General features: G+C 49.3%; 1 protein-coding gene across 1 annotated transcript in view; it reads right to left on the bottom strand.

The window, feature by feature from the left end:
* fmnl3 (formin-like 3) overlaps window positions 1–21940 on the bottom strand; it is a 210896-nt gene that overhangs the window by 7426 nt on the left and 181530 nt on the right. Inside the window, exons 21-25 of the mRNA XM_078431548.1 lie at window positions 12762–12891; window positions 9187–9354; window positions 5913–6010; window positions 4096–4191; window positions 1140–1263 (exon numbers count right to left, since the gene is read on the bottom strand). Coding sequence (XP_078287674.1) covers window positions 1140–1263; window positions 4096–4191; window positions 5913–6010; window positions 9187–9354; window positions 12762–12891 — 616 coding nt within the window. The remainder of the gene's footprint in view (window positions 1–1139; window positions 1264–4095; window positions 4192–5912; window positions 6011–9186; window positions 9355–12761; window positions 12892–21940) is intronic.

The following is a 21940-nucleotide window of genomic DNA, read 5'->3' as shown; positions in this document are numbered from 1 at the left end:
ACTGAGCTCCCAACACAAAATGGATTCCAAGCTCCAAAATGGATTCCACCTCTGGTCAGTGACATTTATATTGCAACATCACAGCACGAAACGCTTGGCTACACAGTCACACAAGGTAGTGTAAGAAAATAACTGCAGATGCTGGTACAAATCGAAGGTATTTATTCACAAAATGCTGGAGTAACTCAGCAGGTCAGGCAGCATCTCAGGAGAGAAGGAATGGGTGATGTTTCGGGTCGAGACCCTTCTTCAGACTGATGTCAGGGGGGCGGGACAAAGGAAGGATATAGGTGGAGACAGGAAGATAGAGGGAGAACTGGGAAGGGGAGGAGAAGAGAGGGACAGAGGAACTATCTAAAGTTGGAGAAGTCAATGTTCATGACAGAACAAGGGAAGCTGCCCTCAAACAATGCTGTTAATCTTGGCACACAATCGTTGCAACCAAGTCAAGTCTGCAGCAAGAAAACTAAGGTCGGTGGCGTTGACAACCAGTTCAAGGAAACTTGCCAAATAAAACCTCACTGGAAGCAAATCAAATGGACACAAGTACATCACTGTGGAGAATCACAGAGTGCTGGAGTAACTCAGTGGGTCAGGCAGCATCTGTGGAGAACATGGATAGGTGACGTTTCACAGAGTGCTGGAGTAACTCAGTGGGTCAGGCAGCATCTGTGGAGAACATGGATAGGTGACGTTTCACAGAGTGCTGGAGTAACTCAGCGGGTCAGGCAGCATCTGTGGAGAACATGGATAGGTGACGTTTCACAGGGTGCTGGAGTAACTCAGCGGGTCAGGCAGCATCTGTGGAGAACATGGATAGGTGACGTTTCACAGGGTGCTGGAGTAACTCAGCGGGTCAGGCAGCATCTCTGGAGAGAAGGAATGGGGAATATTTCAAGTCAAGACTGAAAGCTTTGAGTTCAGTCCGAAGAAGGGTCTCGACCCGAATCGTCACCCATTCCTTCTCTCCAGAGATGCTGCCTGACCCGCTGAGTTACTCCAGCGCTTTGTGTTTATCTTCGGTTTAAACCAGCATCTGCAGTTCCTTCCTGCACACTGTGGCAAATCATTAGCCTTGAAACACTGTGTCTCTCCGGCGAGCCAGCTAGCCCAAGGCTCGGCATGTAGTCAAGCGTTACCTGTGATAATGTCTTCAATGGTCCCGTCTTTGCCTTCATACACCGCCGGGTGATCTTTGACCTGCCGCCTTCGCAGCTCGGCAATGAGCTCCTGGTGCTGCCGCTTGTTCCTGGGGCAGGGAGACTGCAGGAAACAATGGCACCGTTACTGCACAGCACGGGGCACGCACGCTGCCCGCACGCTGGCACCGTTACTGCACAGCACGGGGCGCGCACGCTGCCCAGTGAATGCCCGCACGATGGCACCGTTACTGCACAGCACGGGGCACGCACGCTGCCCAGTGAATGCCCGCACGATGGCACCGTTACTGCACAGCACGGGGCACGCACGCTGCCCGCACGCTGGCACCGTTACTGCACAGCACGGGGCACGCACGCTGCCCGCACGATGGCACCGTTACTGCACAGCACGGGGCACGCACGCTGCCCGCACGATGGCACCGTTACTGCACAGCACGGGGCACGCACGCTGCCCGCACGATGGCACCGTTACTGCACAGCACGGGGCACGCACGCTGACCGCACGATGGCACCGTTACTGCACAGCACGGGGCACGCACGCTGCCCAGTGAATGCCCGCATGATGGCACCGTTACTGCACAGCACGGGGCACGCACGCTGCCCAGTGAATGCCCGCATGATGGCACACTGCGGCACAGCGGTAGAGTCGCTGCCTCACAGCACCACAGACACGGGTTCCATCCCGACTACGGGCGCTGTCTGTACGGAGTTTGTACGTTCTACCCCATGACGTGAGGAATAGATCGGGCAGATACTCAAAGTCTCCTGCCCAGAGTAGGGGAATCGAGGACCAGAGGACATAGGTTCAAGGTGAAGAGGGAAAGATTTAATAGGAATCTGAGGGGTAACCTTTCCACACAAAGTGTGGTGGGTGTCTGGAACAAGCTGCCAGAGGAGATAGTTGAGGCCCGACGTTTAATAAACAATTAGACAGGTACATGGATAGGACAGGTTTGGAGGGATATGGACCAAGTGCAGGCAGGTGGGACTAGTGTAGCTGGGACATGTTGGCTGGTGTGGACAGGTTGGGCCGAAGGGCCTGTTTCCACACTGTCACTGTATGACTATGACTCTGTGACTCCATGGATTTTTTCCGGTTTACTGCCACACTCAAAAGACGTACAGGTTTGTAGGCTAATTGGCTTTAGTAAAATTGTCCGTCATGTGTAGCACAGCACTAGTTGTTGATGATCGCTGGTCGGTGCGGACTCGGTGGGCCGAAGGGCCTGTTTCCACTGTGTATCTCTGAACTAAACGAAACAGAACTAAACTCTACCTAATTGGAGACCCTCGGACTATCTTTGATTGGACTTTACTGGATTTTATCTTGGACTAAATGTTATTCCCTTTATAATGTATCTGTACACTGTGGACGGCTCGATTGTAATCATGTATTGACTTTCCGCTGACAGGTTAGCAGGAAACAAAAGCTCTTCACTGTACCTCGGTACACATGACAACAAACTAAACTAACCTCAACTAAACTAAACTTACAGACAACACAAAAATAAGCTGATAGTGGAGTTGGATGCCAATTGGAAGGAGTGAAATGCAGAATGTCAAGATTTTAAAGACCTGGAATGTAAAACATGCAATCATTTTAAAGCTTTGAAGTGATTACAAATTTGTGTCCAAGGCAAATAAAACATTACCCAGGCCTACATCTATGAAAAAAACTTGGCATACGATTACTGTAAAATATTCAGCGCTGTTCATCAAATGATAGATGGTGCAAAAATAATACTCCAAATGTTCAGCGCTGTTTACAAATATTGCACGATTCTCAGCCGTTAAATTGCTCTGGGTAAGTCATCAGAAGACCTTTCATTTTGAAATGAAGACCCTGGGTCCAACTTTGAACGCAACAATTCAGTGTGAGATTATCAGCCACCTGATTCACCATTTAATTTGCTCTTAAAGACAGACTGTTTAAATGTTACCATGTTGTGGCTTGTGGGAGATTTCTGCGTGCAATTTGGCAGCTGCATAAAAACACCAGGTGGCGCCACCAGCACCGACTGCCTCGCCAACAGTCTGTCCGTCCTTTCTTCTGTTTTTGTTATTTTAAGTATGTGTTGAAAGTATGTTTTAGTGTTCCTTGGTGTGTTTTATGTGGGGGGGGGGGGGAAGTTGGGGGGATCTTTTTTTCAATCTCTTAACTCGACGGAGATGTGATTTTTCTCCGTGTCGTATCTCCGTCCGCACTGCGGCCTAACATCGAGGAGTTGGCGGCCTTTCCTGGAGACCGGCCCGGCGATTCATGCCGCGGGCACGGCGCGGCGCGGACTTTAACATCACGGAGCTTGCGATCCTTTGCCGGGGATCGAAGCTCCAACCGCGGGGCCTGTGGACTCTAACACCGTGAAGCCCGCGGTGAGAAGAGGCCGACTCGGGAGCTCCATGCCGCGGAGAGAGTTTCAACCGCCCCGACGTGGGAGTTTCTATCACACTGACGGGGGCTTCGGACAGTCGGCTGTGGGGGCTTTGATCGCCCCGACTGCGGACGGTTCAACAGCCCCGACCGCGGGTGAACAAAGAGGAAGATGATTGAACTTTATTACCTTCCATCACAGTGAGGAATGTGGAATCCACTGTGGTGGGTGTCCATGTTAAATTTTATTTTATGTGGCTGTGTGTCTTGTTGCTTTTCACTTAGGCTGTAAGTGTAAGTGGCTGTATGGTCACTCAAATTTCACTGTACCTTAATTGGTACATGTGACAATAAATTGATCTTGAAATCTTGAATCTTGAAATCTAACTAGTTGAGTTGAGTTGAGTTGAGTGCCATGGAACCATTGGGCCACATGCTTCTCCTGTGCCTGTATTCCCCTACTTCCCCAGGCCTCGCCCCAGGCCTGCCAACATTTTGGTCACCTGGCTGTGAGGAGTGAAGGTCAAGGTGCAACAGTGAGAGAGAGGTGGGTGCGGGCTTTACCTTCTGGACCTGTTGAAGCTTGGCTTCCTGTGCCAGCATCTTCTCCCTCAAAGCTTTCTCCTGCTTCTTCCGCAGCTCGTTCTCCTGCTCCGCTTCCTGCAGATGGAGAGGAAGAATCCAACTCAGCGCCCCTCCCTGCAGTCTGTCTATAGATCACCGTGGATCAGGCGCCGCCAGAGGACCCACAGAGGACGCGAATCGCACGCGGACTGCAGCACGACACAGAGCAGCAGTGGAGGACACACAGGGGCACAGCGTTAGAGTTGCTGCCTCACAGCGCCAGTCGATCCTGACCACGGGTGCTGTCTGTACGGGGTTTGTACGTTCTCCCCGTGATGTGCGTGGGTTTTCTCCGGGTGCTCCGGTTTCCTCCCACACTCCAAAGACGTACAGGTTTGTAGGTTAATTGGTTTGGTAAAATTGTAAATTGTCCCTAGTGTGTGTAGGATAGTGTTAGTGTGCGGGGATCGCTGGTCGGTGCGGACTCAGTGGGCCGAAGGGCCTGTTTCCGCGCTGTATCTCTGAACTAAACTAAGAAACTAAACATCTACAGTATCATCACCTGGCCAGGCTGCCCACTGCTACACCAGCCTAGTGCCCATGCCAGGCCCACAGGCCTTTAAGGCCAAGATTAGTCGACGGGAACAAGTTGGTGCTTTGACTCAGTGAAATCTACTACTCTTACACTGCAATCATATGGTCATGAGGTCAAAAGTGATAGGAACAGAATGAGGCCATTCAGCCCATCAAGTCTACTCCGCCATTCAATCATGGCTGATCTATCTCTCCCTCCCAACCCCATTCTCCTACCTTCTCCCCTAAACCCCTGACACCCGTACTAATCAACAATCTATCTCTGCCTTAAAAATATCCATTGATTTGGCCTCCACAGCCATCTGTGGTAAAGAATTCCACAGATTCACCACCCTCTGACTGAAACTCAGAGGGTGGTGAATCTGTGGAATTCTCAGCGGGTCAGGAGAGAAGGAATGGGTGATGTTTCGGGTCGAGACCCTTCTTCAGACTGATGTCAGGGGAGTGGGCGGGACAGAGATAGAATGTAGTCGGAGAAAGGAAGGCAGGTGGGAGAACTGGGAAGGGGGAGGGGATGGAGAGAGAAAGCAAGGGCTACTTGAAGTTAGAGAAGTCAATGTTCATACCGCTGGGGTGTAAGCTACCCAAGTGAAATGAGGTGCTGTTCCTCCAATTTGTGCTGGGCCTCACTCTGACAGTGGAGGAGGCCCAGGACAGAAAGGTCAGATTGGGAATGGGAGGGGGAGTTGAGGTGCTGAGCCACCGGGAGATCAGGTTGGTTAAGGCGGACTGAGGGGAGGTGTTCAGCGAAACGATCGCCGAGCCTGCGCTTGGTCTCGCCGATGTAGAGAAGTTGACGTCTGGACAGCGGATACAGTTGATGAGGTTGGAGGAGGTGCAAGTGAACCTCTGCCTCACCTGGAAAGACCGTCAGGGTCCTTGGATGGAGTGGAGGGGGGAGGTAACTAAGTGAGGCCTGAACACCAGGCCTGGGCTAAGTTGCTTCACCCTCACTTTCCCTCTTTTATCCCATTTACAGCTACTGAAGCTGCAGGATGAAAGTTCTTTCAATATTTACTCTAGGAAAGTGCCATTAAAGTTTAGAAAAGACAGGTGGGTAAATACTGTTGATGCCAAAGACTCATTAACTTCACTTTAACATGTTAATAGCTGTCTGCCTTTTGGGTGGCATCTGGAAGCCTGTCTCCATGGCCCGTAACTACTGTTTGAAGTTGCGGCAATGGTAAACAGATGCAGAGGGAGCAGATCCTCTGTGATCTTACCTTGTAGGACCTCACAAAGCGGACAAAGACTGGGAAGAACACCGATGGGGGGGTCGTCTTGGGACTTTCTCCAAAATACCCAATCACTTTATTATACGCTTCCTGTACAGGGCAGAAAGGAAATTAGGTGCTGTCTCATTCACCTTGCATGTCCAACAACAGTTATAGTTACAACAGCAGTCAGCTTTATCCCCAAACAGTGAGTTGCTGCCTCACAGCGCCGGAGACCCGGGTTCCATCCTGACTACAGGTGCTGTCTGTACAGAGTTTGCACGTTCTCCCCGTGACCTGCGTGGGTTTTCTCCGGGTGCTCCGGTTTCCTCCCAAACTCCAAAGACGTGCGAGTGTATAGGTTAATTGGCTTGGTGTAAGTGTAAATTGTCCCCAGTGTGTAGGATAGTGTTAGTGTGCGGGGATCGCTGGTCGGTGCGGACTCGGTGGGCCGAAGGGCCTGTTTCCGCGCTGCATCTCTAAACTAAACTAAAACTAAACTAAAAAGCAGCAGCAGCCATCTTGCACTCGCTTGCCAGTAAAGGTTAAAGGTCACGGGTCATGCAACTAGGCGTTATTGCTAAACGTCAAGAATTAATGACCTCCCCTCTTCTATGCTGTTTTAAAGATTTCCCTTCAGTCTCTCCCTCACTTTCTCACCAATAATGTTTATTCAAAAACTTGGCCGCGAGTTGTCGGCAGTCAAACATTTTCCCACACATTCCATTTCGTCCCAGTCCCTCCCCGCCCTTCTGGGGAGAATCGGGCTCGGATTCTCTGCTGAACCAGGACAGGACAGGACAGGACAGGACAGAGTGGAACACCCACTTTGCAATTTGTTTTACATATCCTGTCCCAGGGCGTGATTCAGCAAACTATTGTTCACTTTGTGCTGTGGCCTCTTGAAAGAAAATAACTGCCAGCCCCCTTTGGAAATCTGTGGCACCTCCGAGCACTTGTGTTGTCAGCTTTCCAGGAACGCAGTGGAGTCCCCAGAAATGGCAGATTCATTTCCAAGACGTGATCGCAAGCAAAATGTCAGGAGAAAAGCATCAGAACGTCATTTGAAAAAGAGTTTCATTTTTGTTTGAGACATTGGGAATTGGGCTAAGTGCTGTTTGAATAACAGTCAAATATGATCCAATTGCTATCTAGAACATAGCATTGGAAACAAGAGGAAAAGGCCATTATCCACAGTGTGTGTGTAGGATAGTGTTAGACAATAGACAATAGGTGCAAGAGTAGGCCATTCGGCCCATCGAGCCAGCACCGCCATTCAATGTGATCATGGCTGATCATTCTCAATCAGTACCCCGTTCCTGACTTCTCCCCATGCCCCCTGACTCCGCTATCATTAAGAGCTCTATCTAACTCTCTCTTGAAAGCATCCAGAGAATTGGCCTCCACTGCCTTCTGAGGCAGAGAATTCCACAGATTCACAACTCTCTGGGTGAACAGGTTTTTCCTCATCTCAGTCCCAAATGGCCTACCCCTTATTCTTAGTATAAGAAAATAACTGCAGATGCCGGTACAAATGGAAGGTATTTATTCACAAAATGCTGGAGTAACTCAGCAGGTCAGGCCGCATCTCAGGAGAGAAGGAATGGGTGACGTTTCAGATCGAGACCCTTCTTCAGACTGATGTCAGGGGGGCGGGACAAAGAAAGGATATAGGTGGAGACAGGAAGATATCCTTCCTTTGTCCCGCCCCCCCTGACATCAGTCTGAAGAAGGGTCTCGACCCAAAACATCCCCATTCCATCTCTCCCGAGATGCTGCCTGACCTGCTGAGTTACTCCAGCATTTTGTGAATAAATACCCCTTATTCTTAAACTGTGGCCCCTGGTTCTGGACTCCCCCAACATTGGGAACATGTTTCCTGCCTCTAACGTGTCTAATCCCTTAATAATCTTATATGTTTCAATAAGATCCCCTCTCATCCCTCTAAATTCCAGTGTCTACAAGTGTGCGGGGATGGCCTCATTCTACTCCTTTGACTTATGAACCTCTCATCCCATGTGTTTCCATAAACCATAACCTCCTTCAATGTATAAATGGCAACCATTCCACTGAAGAAATAAGGCATGGCACATCATATGACCGTTTATAAAACACATGACCGTTTATATGTTTGGGGCTTAGACTGAACCTGTGCTGAACAGTTTAGAAACATAGAAAATAGGTGCAGGAGGAGGCCATTCGGCTCTTCGAGCCAGCACCGTCATTCAATGTGATCATGGCTGATCATCCACATTCAGTACCCCGTTCCTGCCCTCTCCCCATATCCCTTGATTCCTAAGAGCTAAATCTAACTCTCTTGAAAACATCCAGTAAATTGGCCTCTGTGGCAGAAAATTCCACAGATTCACAACTCTCTGGGTGAAAAGGATTTTCCTCATCTCAGTCCTAAATGGCCTACCCCTTATTCTTAAACTGTGACCCCTGGTTCTGGACTCCCCCAACATCAGGAACATGTTTCCTGCATCTACCCTGACCAATCTTTAAAAAAAATTATATGATTCTATAAGGTCCCCTCTCATCCTTCTAAATTCCAGCGAATACAAGCCCAGTCGGCCCATTCTTTCATCATATGTCAGTCCCGCCATCCCGGGAACTAACCTGGTGAACCTACGCTGCACTCCCTCAATAGCAAGAATGTCCTTCCTCAAATTAGTAGACCAAAACTGCACACAATACTCCATGTGCGGTCTCAATAGGGCCCTGTGCAACTGCAGTTGGACCTTCTTGCTCCTAAACTCAAATCCTCTCGCGATGAAGGCCAACATGCCAGTCGCTCAGTCTGCCTCAACCAACCTGATCTCCCGGTGGCTCAGCACTTCAACTCCCCCTCCCACTCCCAGTCTGACCTTTCTGTCATGGGCCTCCTCCATTGTCAAAGTGAGGCCCACCGCAAATTGGAGGAACAGCACCTCATATTTTGCCTGGGCAGCTTACAGCCCAGCGGTATGAACATTGACTTCTCCAACTTTAGATAGTCCCTCTATCCCTCTTCCCCTCCCCCTTCCCAGTTCTCCCTCAATCTTCCTGTCTCCACCTATATCCTTCCTTTGTCCTGCCCCCCTGACATCAGTCTGAAGAAGGGTCTCGACCCGAAACGTCACCCATTCCTTCTCTCCAGAGATGTTGCCTGACCTGCTGAGTTACTCCGGCATTTTGTGATGCCATTAGCTTTCTTCGCTGCATGTTATACCTACTTAGGCTGAGAACTGGAATGCCGAGAACAAAATTGAAGATGGGAAGGGTGATCAGCGCCGTTTTGCACTTGCCTGCGCAGTTTTGGAGTCTCGCTGGAGTTTTTCCAACTTCCCTTCGTTTATTGACAGGAACTCCTTCAGCACTACGTTGTGCTCATGCTTACTGCTCTCCCGCTTCACCAGCTCCATGTTGTGGCCCATCTCCTTTACATCCAACAGGACGTTTTCCAACGAAACTGCGGGGGGAAATGAAACGGTCAGGAAAGGAAAGGGAAGGCCATCTCTATCAATGGCCGTCTCCTTGCTAAGAAAGCTCCCCCCCCTCCCCCACCACAAGATCGGAGAATACTTTGAGGAACACAATCTCCCCCTCCCTCTTGTACAGCACCTGTAGTCGGGATGGAACCTGGGTCTCCGGCGCTGCATTCGCTGTGAGGCAGCAACTCTGCCGCTGTGCCACCGTGCTGCCCACAATCTCTCTCTCACTCCCTCTTGTGCACTTGTGTCAAGAACTTCAATGAGATACTGGATGCATTCCCCACCCTTTGACTTTTTAGCTTAGTTTAGTTTAGTTTAGAGATACAGCACGGAAACAGGCCCTTCGGCCCACCGTGTCCGCGCCGACCAGCGATCACCGCACATTAACACCATCCTACACACACCAGGGACAATTTTTACATTTATACCAAGCCAATTAACCTCAAACCCACATGACTTTGGAGTGTGGGAGGAAACCGAAGATCTCGGAGAAATCCCACGCGGTCACGGGGAGAACGTACAAACTCCGTACAGACAGCACCTGTAGTCAGGATCGAACCCGGGTCTCTGGTGCTGCATTCACTGTAAGGCAGCAACTCTACCGCTGCGCCACCGTGCCACCCTACAATCCCTCCCTCACTCTTGTGCAGTTGTGTCAAGAGATTCACTGAGATACTGGATGCATTCCCCACCCATTGACTATACAACATTTAGAAAACATTTGGGCAGGTACATGAATGGAAAAAGTTTGGACGAATATGGACCAAAAGCAGGCAAATGGGACTCGCTTAGATGGAGCATCTTGGATGGCATGGATGAGTTGGGCCGAAGGGCCTGTTTCCATGCTGTACGATTCTATGATTATGAGACTATTTCTTCCTTTCAGATAAACGTCTGGATTCAATGTGAGACCATCTTGAGCTGGTCATCGTGCCACTCATCGGTTCCGATGTTTCATCTCGCTCTCACTAAACGGTGGTGCGGCGGAAGACTTGTTGATGACTTTGTCTGCGCTGGTGGAATGCTGCTGCAGTTGCAGCCATGCAGCAGCACTCCAGCAGCTCACACAGTCATAGAGTGATACAATCAGGAATTAGGCCCTTCAGCCCAACTTGCCCACACCGGCCAACATGTCCCAGCTACACTAGACCCACCTGCCCGCGTTTGGTCCATATCCCTCCAAACCTGTCCTATCCATCAAAGATACTAGAGGAACAAGATGGACCACTCCGTTGAAATCGCCTGTACTGAAGTGCAGTACGCAAATGAGCGTAACGTCCGCCATTTTAGTAAGCAAAACCCGCCGTTCGCTCTGCCTCTCGCAGTGTAATCAGTGTTGTGGGGGAACAGTATGTGTGATGATACCATAAAAATGCAGAATATATCTCATCTATCAATTCACAGATTGTTGTTATTTTTCTTTTTAAATGTTTCTGCAAGTTTCTGGCTACTAAAATGGCGCCATGACATACTACGGTTTTTAGGGTCGAGTGGTCTATCTTGCTCCTCTAGTATCTTTGCTATCCATGTACCTGTCTAACGGTTTCTTAATCGATGGGATAGTCCCAGCCTCAACTACCTCCTCTGGCAGCTCGTTCCATACTTTTTCACACAGAGGGTGGTGGGTGTATGGAACAAGCTGCCACAGGAGGTAGTTGAGGCTGGGACTATCCCATAGTTTAAGAAGCAGTTAGACAGGTACATGGATAGGACAGGTTTGGAGGGATATGGACCAACCGCAGGCAGGTGGGACTAGTGTAGCTGGGACATTGTTGGGCGGTGTAGGCGAGTTGGGCCGAAGGGCCTGTTTCCACACTGTATCACTCTGTGACTCTATGTCCCACGCACTCGAGGGCAATTCACAAAGGGCCAATTAACCTCCCAACCTGCATGTCTTTGGAATGGGGCAGGAAACTGGAGCACAAGAGAAAACCCATGCGCTCACAGGGAGAACGTGCAAACTCCACACAGAGATCAGGACCTGTGAGGCAGCGGTTCTAGCAGCTGTGCCACGCTGCATATCATGCAAACAATGTGTCATTGCAATTATTGTCATTGTTAATGAGATATTGGTGTATGTGAAGTGTTGGGGATTATAATGAATGTTGTGAAGTGGGTGTGTTATACTGCGGTTTCTACAGTGCAAGATGAGGACATCACATATAAAGGCATTGGAGAAGTTATCCATTGGGTTTATCTGTATACAGGATATGTAATAGTGTGAAGTTGTTATGTATAGTTTATCGGTAGGTTGAAGATGCAAAGATTAGAACACGAGTGGACTGTCGTTTAGTAATGTTTTGTTTCTGAGTGGGAAGATATGTGCTTTATAAGTACAGGTCCACCATCGATTTTCTGGCAACTGCTAGTCTGGCACCTCCTTTAATCCGGACAAAATTACGAGAGCGCACTTGAAATCCCCCCGAAAATGTGGCACCTAGGCCGGGTGAGGCGGCCGATCTCGACCTCATCAGGACTTCCGCGGCTGGCCGATTGGCGGGTGGAATTTGCCTGCTGTGGCCGGGGCTCTGGAACTCCAGCCCGGCCGGAGCTGGCAGATCCGTTCCCATAGCCGACTCCCGAGGCCAACTTTGCAGGCCGGTATCTTGGCCCCCCCCCCCTCGGCGGCCTAGGCGGAACGTTCCGGTACCTCCTCTCGGAGGCCGTGACCTCTGTTGGTCCGACAACATGGATAATCCAGAAAGACTCTGGAACCACGGATGCCGGAAAATCAGTGGTGGAGCTGCAATTTCATGCATTGTATATTGCACATAAATAGTTAAATGACAGAGAGGACGTGGGTGATTATTATCTGTTTGTTACTTTGTTATGGGAGCAGTGTTTATTGTTGTTCACTATGTGGCATGACTTTTGATCATTTGCTGCATCTGCCGCTGCTATTAGTTGGATGTTGTTCCTCATCAGTAAAGGTTGTCTGGTTAAACGCTTTATCCTGTTTACCTGCCTCGCTGAAAGGCAATATAATGAAGGGACCTACAGAAATGCGGCACGGTGGCGCAGCGGTAGAGTTGCTGCCTCACAGCGCCGGAGACCCGGATTCCATCCCAACCACAGGTCCTGTCTGTACGGAGTTTGTACGTTCTCCTCGTGACCTGCGTGGGTTTACTCTGAGATCTCCGGTTTCCTCCCACACTCCAAAGACCTACAGGTTTGTAGGTTCATTGGCTTGCTATAAGTGTAAATTGTCCCTAGTGTGTGTAGGATAGTGTTAGTGTGCGGGGATCGCTGGTTGGTGCGGACCCGGTGGGCCGAAGAGCCTGTTTCTGCGCTATATCTCTAGACTAAACTAAACTAAACTACAGAAGTCAAACTCTGCCAATCTCTTGTGGACAGGAGGCAGCTGGAGCAGAAAGTTGGCACTGACCTGCTGCGGCTTTCTCGATGTAATGCAGCTCGTTCCAGAAGGTGGCGATGTTGCAGTACTTCCTCTTCACGACGATGGCAATGTAGTGTAGCAGGGTCAGCTTCCGATCTGTCGACTTGGTGTCTGACAGCTGGACGCACAAACAAAAAAACATTTCAGAATCAACAGAAAACCACGCTGCTTTCTATTTCTCTTCACTAGTCGTATTTCGCAAACTAGATTCCTTACGGGGCATCAAATTGAGAAGCAGCAGCACTTTGCTCTTCAGTTCCATTCAGCTCAGTTCAGTTTAGTTTATTGTCAGGTGTACCGAGGTACAGTGAAAAGCTTTTGTGTGCTATCCAGTCAGCGGAAAGACAATACATGATAATGTGTTGTTTTGATGTGTTTATGCTTTATTCTTAATTGTTAACTTCATGTTTGTGTTGTCATTTGTGAGCGGAGCACCAAGGCATATTCCTTGTATATACATACTTGGCCAATAAACTTATTCATTCATTCATTCATTCATTACAATCGAGCCATTTACAGGATAAGGGAATAACCTTTAGTGCAAGGTAAAGCCAGCAAAGTCCGATCAAGGATAGTCCGAGGGTCACCAATGAGATAGATAGTAGTTCAGCACCGCTCTCTGGTTGTGGTAGGATGGTTCAGTTGCCTGATAACAGCCAGGAAGAAACTGTCCCTGAATCTGGTGGTGTGCGTTTTCACACATCTATACCTTTTGATGGGAGAGGGGAGAAGAGGGAGTGGCCGGGGTGAGACTGGTCCTTGATTATGCTGCTGGCCTTGCCGAGGCAGCGTGAGGTGTAGATGGAGTCAGTGGAAGGGAGGTTGGTTTGTGTGATGGTCTGGGCTGCTGGCCTTGCCGAGGCAGCGTGAGGTGTAGATGTAGTCAGTGGAAGGGAGGTTGGTTTGTGTGATGGTCTGGGCTGCTGGCCTTGCCGAGGCAGCGTGAGGTGTAGATGGAGTCAGTGGAAGGGAGGTTGGTTTGTGTGATGGTCTGGGCTGCTGGCCTTGCCGAGGCAGCGTGAGGTGTAGATGGAGTCAGTGGAAGGGAGGTTGGTTTGTGTGATGGTCTGGGCTGCTGGCCTTGCTGAGGCAGCGTGAGGTGTAGATGGAGTCAGTGGAAGGGAGGTTGGTTTGTGTGATGGTCTGGGCTGCTGGCCTTGCTGAGGCAGCGTGAGGTGTAGATGGAGTCAGTGGAAGGGAGGTTGGTTTGTGTGATGGTCTGGGCTGCTGGCCTTGCTGAGGCAGCGTGAGGTGTAGATGGAGTCAGTGGAAGGGAGGTTGGTTTGTGTGATGGTCTGGGCTGCTGGCCTTGCCGAGGCAGCGTGAGGTGTAGATGGAGTCAGTGGAAGGGAGGTTGGTTTTTGTGATGGTCTGGGCTGCGTCCACTATTTGCTGCAATTTCTTGTGGTCTTCTCACTTCATTTGAGATCGCTTTGCTCCTCGAGCCAAGCCAAGCCTCTCCCTCAAGCACTGCAACCCCACAGGCAGCCAGAGTGTGGGTGAGGATAGTCAGTGGTACCTCCGCCAGGGGCCTGGGGTTGCCCGGGTAGGGTTGCTGGGGAGAGGTTTGCCCTACAGAGAAACAGAGACATAGACAATAGGTGCAGGAGGTGGCCATTCGGCCCTTCGAGCCAGCACCGCCCTTCTATATGATCATGGCTGATCATTCTCAATCAGTTCCCCGTTCCTGCTTTTTCCCCATATCCCTTGATTCCATTAGTCCTAAGAGCTAAATCTAACTCTCTTGAAAACATCCAGTGAATTGGCCTCCACTACCTTCTGTGGGAGAGAATTCCACAGATTCACAACTCTCTGGGTGAAAACGTTTTTCCTCATCTCAGTCCGAAATGGCCAACCCCTTATTCTTAAACTGTGACCCCTGGTTCTGGACTCCCCAACATCAGGCACATTTTTCCTGCATCTACCCTGTCCAATCCTCTCAGAATTTGATATGTTTCTATAAGATCCCCTCTCATCCTTCTACATTCCAGTGAATACAGGCCCAGTCGACACATGGACCACATCCACACCCTGGGCATGTTTCTCGTAGCTAACCTCAACCTCTCCCTGTAGCTCACACCCTCTAGTCCTGGCAACATCCTCTTAAATCTTCTCTGTACTCTTTCCAGCTTGACAGCACCTTTCCTATAGCACGGTGCCCAGAACTGAACACAATATTCTAAATGGGGTCTCACCAATGTCTTATACAACTGCAACATGACCTCCCAACGTCTATACTCAATACTCTGACTGATGAAGGCCAAAGTGCCAAAAGCCTTTTTGACCACCTTATCTACCTGCGACTCGACCTTCAAGGAACCATGCACCTGTACTCCTTGATCCCTCTGCTCTACAACACTACCCAGACGTGAGAAGGTGTTCCAATGCTCCTGCTGAGATGTGAAGGAGCTTTGATGTTGTATTACGAATCATTCACGATTCAGATGTGTCGGCATCAACCTGCTACACGTAACTTTGCTTGTTTACTATTTTAATTGCTGCATGTTGCGTTGCAAGAAAAGAGAGTTCTTGTTGGTCCAATGGCCTGCCAGTTGGAGGTGCTCTCCATCATTCTCTGGCCATTTATAGACAGCTTAATTTCCTGCCCTCATTAACACGTTTCACCGACCTGAATGCAAAAACAGCTTCAAAGATTTGGCAAACGGCCTCAATCATTTTATCAGCAGTATCAAATTGATTTGAACCAGAGACAGACACAAAATGCTGGAGTAACTCAGCTGGACAGGCAGCATCTCTGGAGAGAAGGAATGGGTGACGTTTCGGGTCTCAGCCCTTCTTCAGACTGAGAGTCAGGGGAGGGGAAGATACAGAGATAAGGAAGTGTAAGGTATGAGAATGAGACATCAAAGTGGGTGGAGATCAAGGAAAATGTAGAATATGTAGCGTGACGAGAAGAAGTCCCGCCAAAATAGACCATTGTTAGGTGGGAGAAGGTGACAACAAAGCAAACAGAGCGGCACGGTAGCGCAGCGGTAGAGTTGCTGCTTTACAGCGAATGCAGCGCCGGAGACTCAGGTTCGATCCTGACTACGGGTGCTGCACTGTAAGGAGTTTGTACGTTCTCCCCGTGACCTGCGTGGGTTTTCTCCGAGATCTTCGGTTTCCTCCCATACTCCAAAGACGTACAGGTATGTAGGTTAATTGGCTGGGTAAATGTAAAAATTGTCCCTAGTGGGTGTAGGATAGTGTTAATGTACGGGGATCGCTGGGCGGCACGGACTTGGAGGGCCGAAAAGGCCTGTTTCCGGCTGTATATATATGATATGATATGATAAAACGTAATCGGGGACAGTCAGACTGGTGGGAGAACTGGGAAGGAGGAGGGATGGAGAGATAGAGAGAGAGAGAGCAAGGGTTACTTGAAGTTAGAGAGGTCAATGTTCATACCGCTGGGGTGTGAGCTGCCCAAGCAAACTATGAGATGCTGTTCCTCCAATTTGCGCTGGGCCTCACTCTGACAATGGAGGAGGCCCAGGACAGAAAGGTCAGTGTGGGAATGGGAGGGGTGTTAAAGTGTTTGGCAACCGGGAGATCAGGTAGGTTTGGGCGGATTCAAACCAGAGTTTGTTGTCAGTGATTGCCCCGGGAACGGAGAGCTTTGCTGGGACATTTCACAAGGCTGCTTGGAGTCATCCACATTGCCATGGGACTGGAGCCACACAAAAGCCAAGGTGGGTAAACTCAGTAGATAACCTTCCCAGGTGGCATCAGCGGCTCGGGTGAGCTTTTTACAATGATCCAGTCTTTACATTGTGGACTTTGCTTTGGAGATACAGCGCGGAAACATGGCCTACGGCCCACCGGGTCCGTGCAGACTAGCGATCACCCTGTACACACAGGACAATTTAATTAACAATTTACAGAAGTCAATTAACCAACAAACCTGCACGTCTGTGGAATGTGGGAGGAAACCGGAGAAAACCCACGTGGTCACAGGGAGAATGTGCAGACAGCACCCGTAGTCAGGATGGAACCTGGGTCTCCACCGTTGTAAGGCAGCAAATCTATCGCTGCACCACCGTGCCAACCATCACGTCCTATCACGTTTAGATGGGAACCTTTTTTACCCGGAGATGGGGGGTGGGGATGGGGAGGGGGGGGGGGGGGGGGGGGGGGTGGAGGTGGAGTCTCTCATAACATGCAAGAAGTATCTGGACCAGCACCTGAATTGCCAAAGCAGAGAAGCTCTGGGCAACGTGCAGGTAAATGGGTTAGTGCAGAGGGCTCCACGGTGGTTTGTGTGGACACATTGAGCTGAAGGGTCCATGTCTGAGCTGCATGTCTCTGACTGCATGACAATAGACAATAGACAATAGACAATAGGTGCAGGAGTAGGCCATTCAGCCCTTCGAGCCAGCACCGCCATTCAATGCGATCATGGCTGATCACTCTCAATCAGTACCCCGTTCCTGCCTTCTCCCCATACCCCCTCACTCCGCTATCCTTAAGAGCTCTATCCAGCTCTCTCTTGAAAGCATCCAACGAACTGGCCTCCACTGCCTTCTGAGGCAGAGAATTCCACACCTTCACCACTCTCTGACTGAAAAAGTTCTTCCTCATCTCCGTTCTAAATGGCCTACCCCTTATTCTTAAACTGTGGCCCCTTGTTCTGGACTCCCCCAACATTGGGAACATGTTATCTGCCTCTAATGTGTCCAATCCCCTAATTATCTTATATGTTTCAATAAGATCCCCCCTCATCCTTCTAAATTCCAGTGTATACAAGCCCAATCGCTCCAGCCTTTCAACATACGACAATCCCGACATTCCGGGAATTAACCTAGTGAACCTACGCTGCACGCCCTCCATAGCAAGAATATCCTTCCTCAAATTTGGAGACCAAAACTGCACACAGTACTCCAGGTGCGGTCTCACCAGGGCCCGGTACAACTGTAGAAGGACCTCTTTGCTCCGATACTCAACTCCTCTTGTTACGAAGGCCAACATTCCATTGGCTTTCTTCACTGCCTGCTGTACCTGCATGCTTCCTTTCATTGACTGATGCACTAGGACACCCAGATCTCGTTGAACTCCCCCTCCTCCTAACTTGACACCATTCAGATAATAATCTGCCTTTCTATTCTTACTTCCAAAGTGAATAACCTCACATTTATCTACATTAAACTGCATCTGCCATGTATCCGCCCACTCACACAACCTGTCCAAGTCACCCTGCAGCCTTATTGCATCTTCCTCACAATTCACACTACCCCCCAACTTAGTATCATCTGCAAATTTGCTAATGGTACTTTTAATCCCTTTGTCTAAGTCATTAATGTATATCGTAAATAGCTGGGGCCCCAGCACCGAACCTTGCGGTACCCCACTGGTCACTGCCTGCCATTCCGAAAGGGACCCATTTATCCCCACTCTTTGCTTTCTGTCTGTCAACCAATTTTCTATCCATGTCAGTACCCTACCCCCAATACCATGTGCCTTAATTTTGCCCACTAATCTCCTATGTGGGACCTTGTCGAAGGCTTTCTGAAAGTCGAGGTACACCACATCCACTGACTCTCCCTTGTCAATTTTCCTAGTTACATCCTCAAAAAATTCCAGTAGATTTGTCAAGCATGATTTCCCCTTCGTAAATCCATGCTGACTCGGAATGATCCCGTTACTGCTATCCAAATGCTCAGCAATTTCGTCTTTTATAATTGACTCCAGCATCTTCCCCACCACTGATGTCAGACTAACTGGTCTATAATTACCCGTTTTCTCTCTCCCTCCTTTCTTAAAAAGTGGGATAACATTTGCTATCCTCCAATCCACAGGAACTGATCCTGAATCTATAGAACATTGAAAAATGATCTCCAATGCTTCCACTATTTCTAGAGCCACCTCCTTAAGTACTCTGGGATGCAGACCATCAGGCCCTAGGGATTTATCAGCCTTCAGTCCCATCAGTCTACCCAAAACCATTTCCTGCCTAATGTGGATTTCCTTCAGTTCCTCCATCACCCTAGGTTCTCCGGCCCCTAGAACATTTGGGAGATTGTGTGTATCTTCCTCAGTGAAGACAGATCCAAAGTAACGGTTTAACTCGTCTGCCATTTCTTTGTTCCCCATAATAAATTCCCCTGCTTCTGTCTTCAAGGGACCCACATTTGCCTTGACTGTTTTTTTCCTCTTCACGTACCTAAAAAAACTTTTGCTATCCTCCTTTATATTATTGGCTAGTTTACCCTCGTACCTCATCTTTTCTCCCCGTATTGCCTTTTTAGTTAACTTTTGTTGCTCTTTAAAAGAGTCCCAATCCTCTGTCTTCCCACTCTTCTTTGCTATGTTATACTTCCTCTCCTTAATTTTTATGCTGTCCCTGACTTCCCTTGTCAGCCACAGGTGTCTCTTACTCCCCTTAGAGTCTTTCCACCTCTTTGGAATAAATTGATCCTGCAACCTCTGCATTATTCCCAGGAATACCTGCCATTGCTGTTCTACCGTCTTCCCTGCTAGGGCCTCCTTCCAGTCAATTTTGGCCAGCTCCCGCCTCATGCCTCTGTAATCCCCTTTGCTATACTGTAATACCGACACTTCTGATTTTCCCTTCTGCCTTTCCATTTGCAGAGTAAAACTTATCATGTTGTGATCACTGCCTCCTAATGGCTCTTTTACCTCTAGTCCCCTTATCAGATCAGGATCATTACACAACACTAAATCCAGAATTGACTTCTCCCTGGTAGGCTCCAGTACAAGCTGTTCTAAGAATCCATCTCGAAGGCACTCTACAAACTCTCTTTCCTGGGGTCCATTTCCAACCTGATTTTCCCAGTCTACCCGCATGTTGAAATCTCCCATAACCACCGTAGCATTACATTTTTGACACGCCAATTTTATCTCCTGATTCAACTTGCACCTTATGTCGAGGCTACTGTTTGGGGGCCTATAGATAACTCCCATTAGGGTCTTTTTACCCTTACAATTTCTCATTTCTATCCATACTGATTCAACATCTCCTGATTCTATGCCACCCCTTGCAAGGGAATGAATATCATTCCTTACCATCAGAGCAACCCCACCCCCTCTGCCCACCTGTCTGTCTTTTCTATACGTTGTGTACCCCTGAATATTCAGTTCCCAGCCCTGGTCCTCTTGTAGCCATGTCTCAGTGATCCCTACATTCCCAAGTCACTAACAGCAGTACAAGTAAAAGGAACCTTCGACTGTTCCAAATCTGAGGATGAAACAGTAGGCTTGTGGCTCTGCAAAGATCAACCAGCCAGTTAAACTCCTCTGAAAGAAAATGTTCTCAGATTTCAGTGATTGCCAACAGAAGATGACACACAGCCAACTGGCAAACCCAGAGTTGTTTCAAGTAGCTCGCTGGTGTCATCTTGGGGGAAAAAAGGCACTTTTGCAAACTATTTTACACAGGAACAAAGTTTCATAGAAACATAGAAAATAGGTGCAGGAGGAGGCCATTTGGCCAGCACCGCCATTCATCGTGATCATGGCTGATCATCCACAATCAGTAACCCGTGCCTGCCTTCTCCCCATATCCCTTGATTCCACTAGCCCCTAGAGCTCTATCTAACTCTCTCTTAAATTCATCCAGTGAATTGGCCTCCACTGCCCTCTGTGGCAGAGAATTCCACAAATTCACAACTCTCTGGGTGAAAAAGTTTTTCTCACCTCAATTTTAAATGGCCTCCCCTTTATTCTTAGACTGTGTCCCCTGGTTTCTTGGTGGAAACAACATAAAGTTGTGCCTGCTGAAAGTATGGAAGAAATAGAAAGCAAACCTTTGTGCAGGAAGGAACTGCAGATGCTGGTTTGCGCCGAAGATAGACACAAAATGCTGGAGTAACTCAGCGGTCAGGCAGCATCTCTGGGGAGAAGGAATGGGTGACGTTTCGGGTCGACACATCAGACCCGAAACGTCACCCATTCCTTCGCTCTAGAGATGCTGCCTGACCCGCTGAGTTACTCCAGCATTTTGTGTCTATCATCAGAAATCAAACCATTTCCTTGTCTGAAGAAGGGTCTCGACCCGAAACGTCACCTATCCATGTTCTCCAGAGATGCTGCCTGACCCGCTGAGTTACTCCAGCACTCTGTGAAACGTCACCTATCCATGTTCTCCACAGATGCTGCCTGACCCGCTGAGTTGCTCCAGCGTTTTGTGTCTACCTCGTGTGCCTGCTCTCTGCCACTCGTTCACTGCCAGAGACCAACAGAGCCACGTCCAGCATTGCCCCTCTCGTGCAGCTCCGATCACACACTGGAATATTGGCAGAGGCTCAGAGGGTTTTTTGAACACTCCAGTGCATGAAATAAACAGTTGGGGAGCACATCCTGTTTCAGTCGGGAATGCTCCAAACACAAATGAATGGAATGTGATTTTGATTAACTGAGCTGCTATATTTAGAGCACGCTGTGTGTTTGTCCTGAAGGGGGAGGGGGAAACCACGCAATGACAAGTCTGCCTTTATGTCTGCAGTTGCTGGATGTTTGAGCCAGTCCAGCTGCACAAATGGTTCCTCTCTCTCTTTCTCTCGCTCTCCCGCTCCCTCTTTCCCTCTCCCTCACCCTCTCTGCTTCTCACCCTCTCCCTCTCTCTCTCCCCCTCTCCCTCACTCTCTCCCTCTCTCTCTTCTCTCCCTCTCTGTCTCTCCCCCCTTCTGTCTCTCTCTCCCTCTCTCTCTCTCGCTCCCTCCTCCCTCTCTCTCTCCCTCCTCCCTCCCTCCCTCCCTCTCTCCCTCTCTCTCCTTTCTGTACAAGGCTTCTACACAGACTGATGCCTGGAAACACCTCAGACGTGGCCCACAGCACGGTGGTGCAGCGGTAGAGTTGTTGCCTCACAGCGCCAGAGACCCGGGTTCCATCCTGACTACGGGTGCTGTCTGTACGGAGTTTGTACGTTCTCCCTGTGACCTGCGTGGGTTTTCTCCGGGTGCTCCGGTTTCCTCCCACACTCCAAAGCCATACAGGTTTGTAGGTTAATTGGCTTGGTATAATTGTAAATTGTCCCCAGTGTGTGTAGGATAGTGTAAGTGTGCGGGGATCGCTGGTCGGCGCGGACTCAGTGGGCTGAAGGGCCTGTTTCGTGCTGTATCTTTAAACTAAACTAGAACTAAACCTGGGTATAGCCAGGGCCAGGTTCTCTCCTTACACGAGACCAAACCGTCAGCAGGAGTCTTCGCTGA

This window comes from Rhinoraja longicauda, chromosome 42 (genome assembly GCF_053455715.1).
Source record: "Rhinoraja longicauda isolate Sanriku21f chromosome 42, sRhiLon1.1, whole genome shotgun sequence".
Classification (NCBI taxonomy): domain Eukaryota; kingdom Metazoa; phylum Chordata; class Chondrichthyes; order Rajiformes; family Arhynchobatidae; genus Rhinoraja; species Rhinoraja longicauda.
Note: the sequence above shows the minus strand (reverse complement) of the source record. Positions and strands in the feature narration are given on the sequence as shown.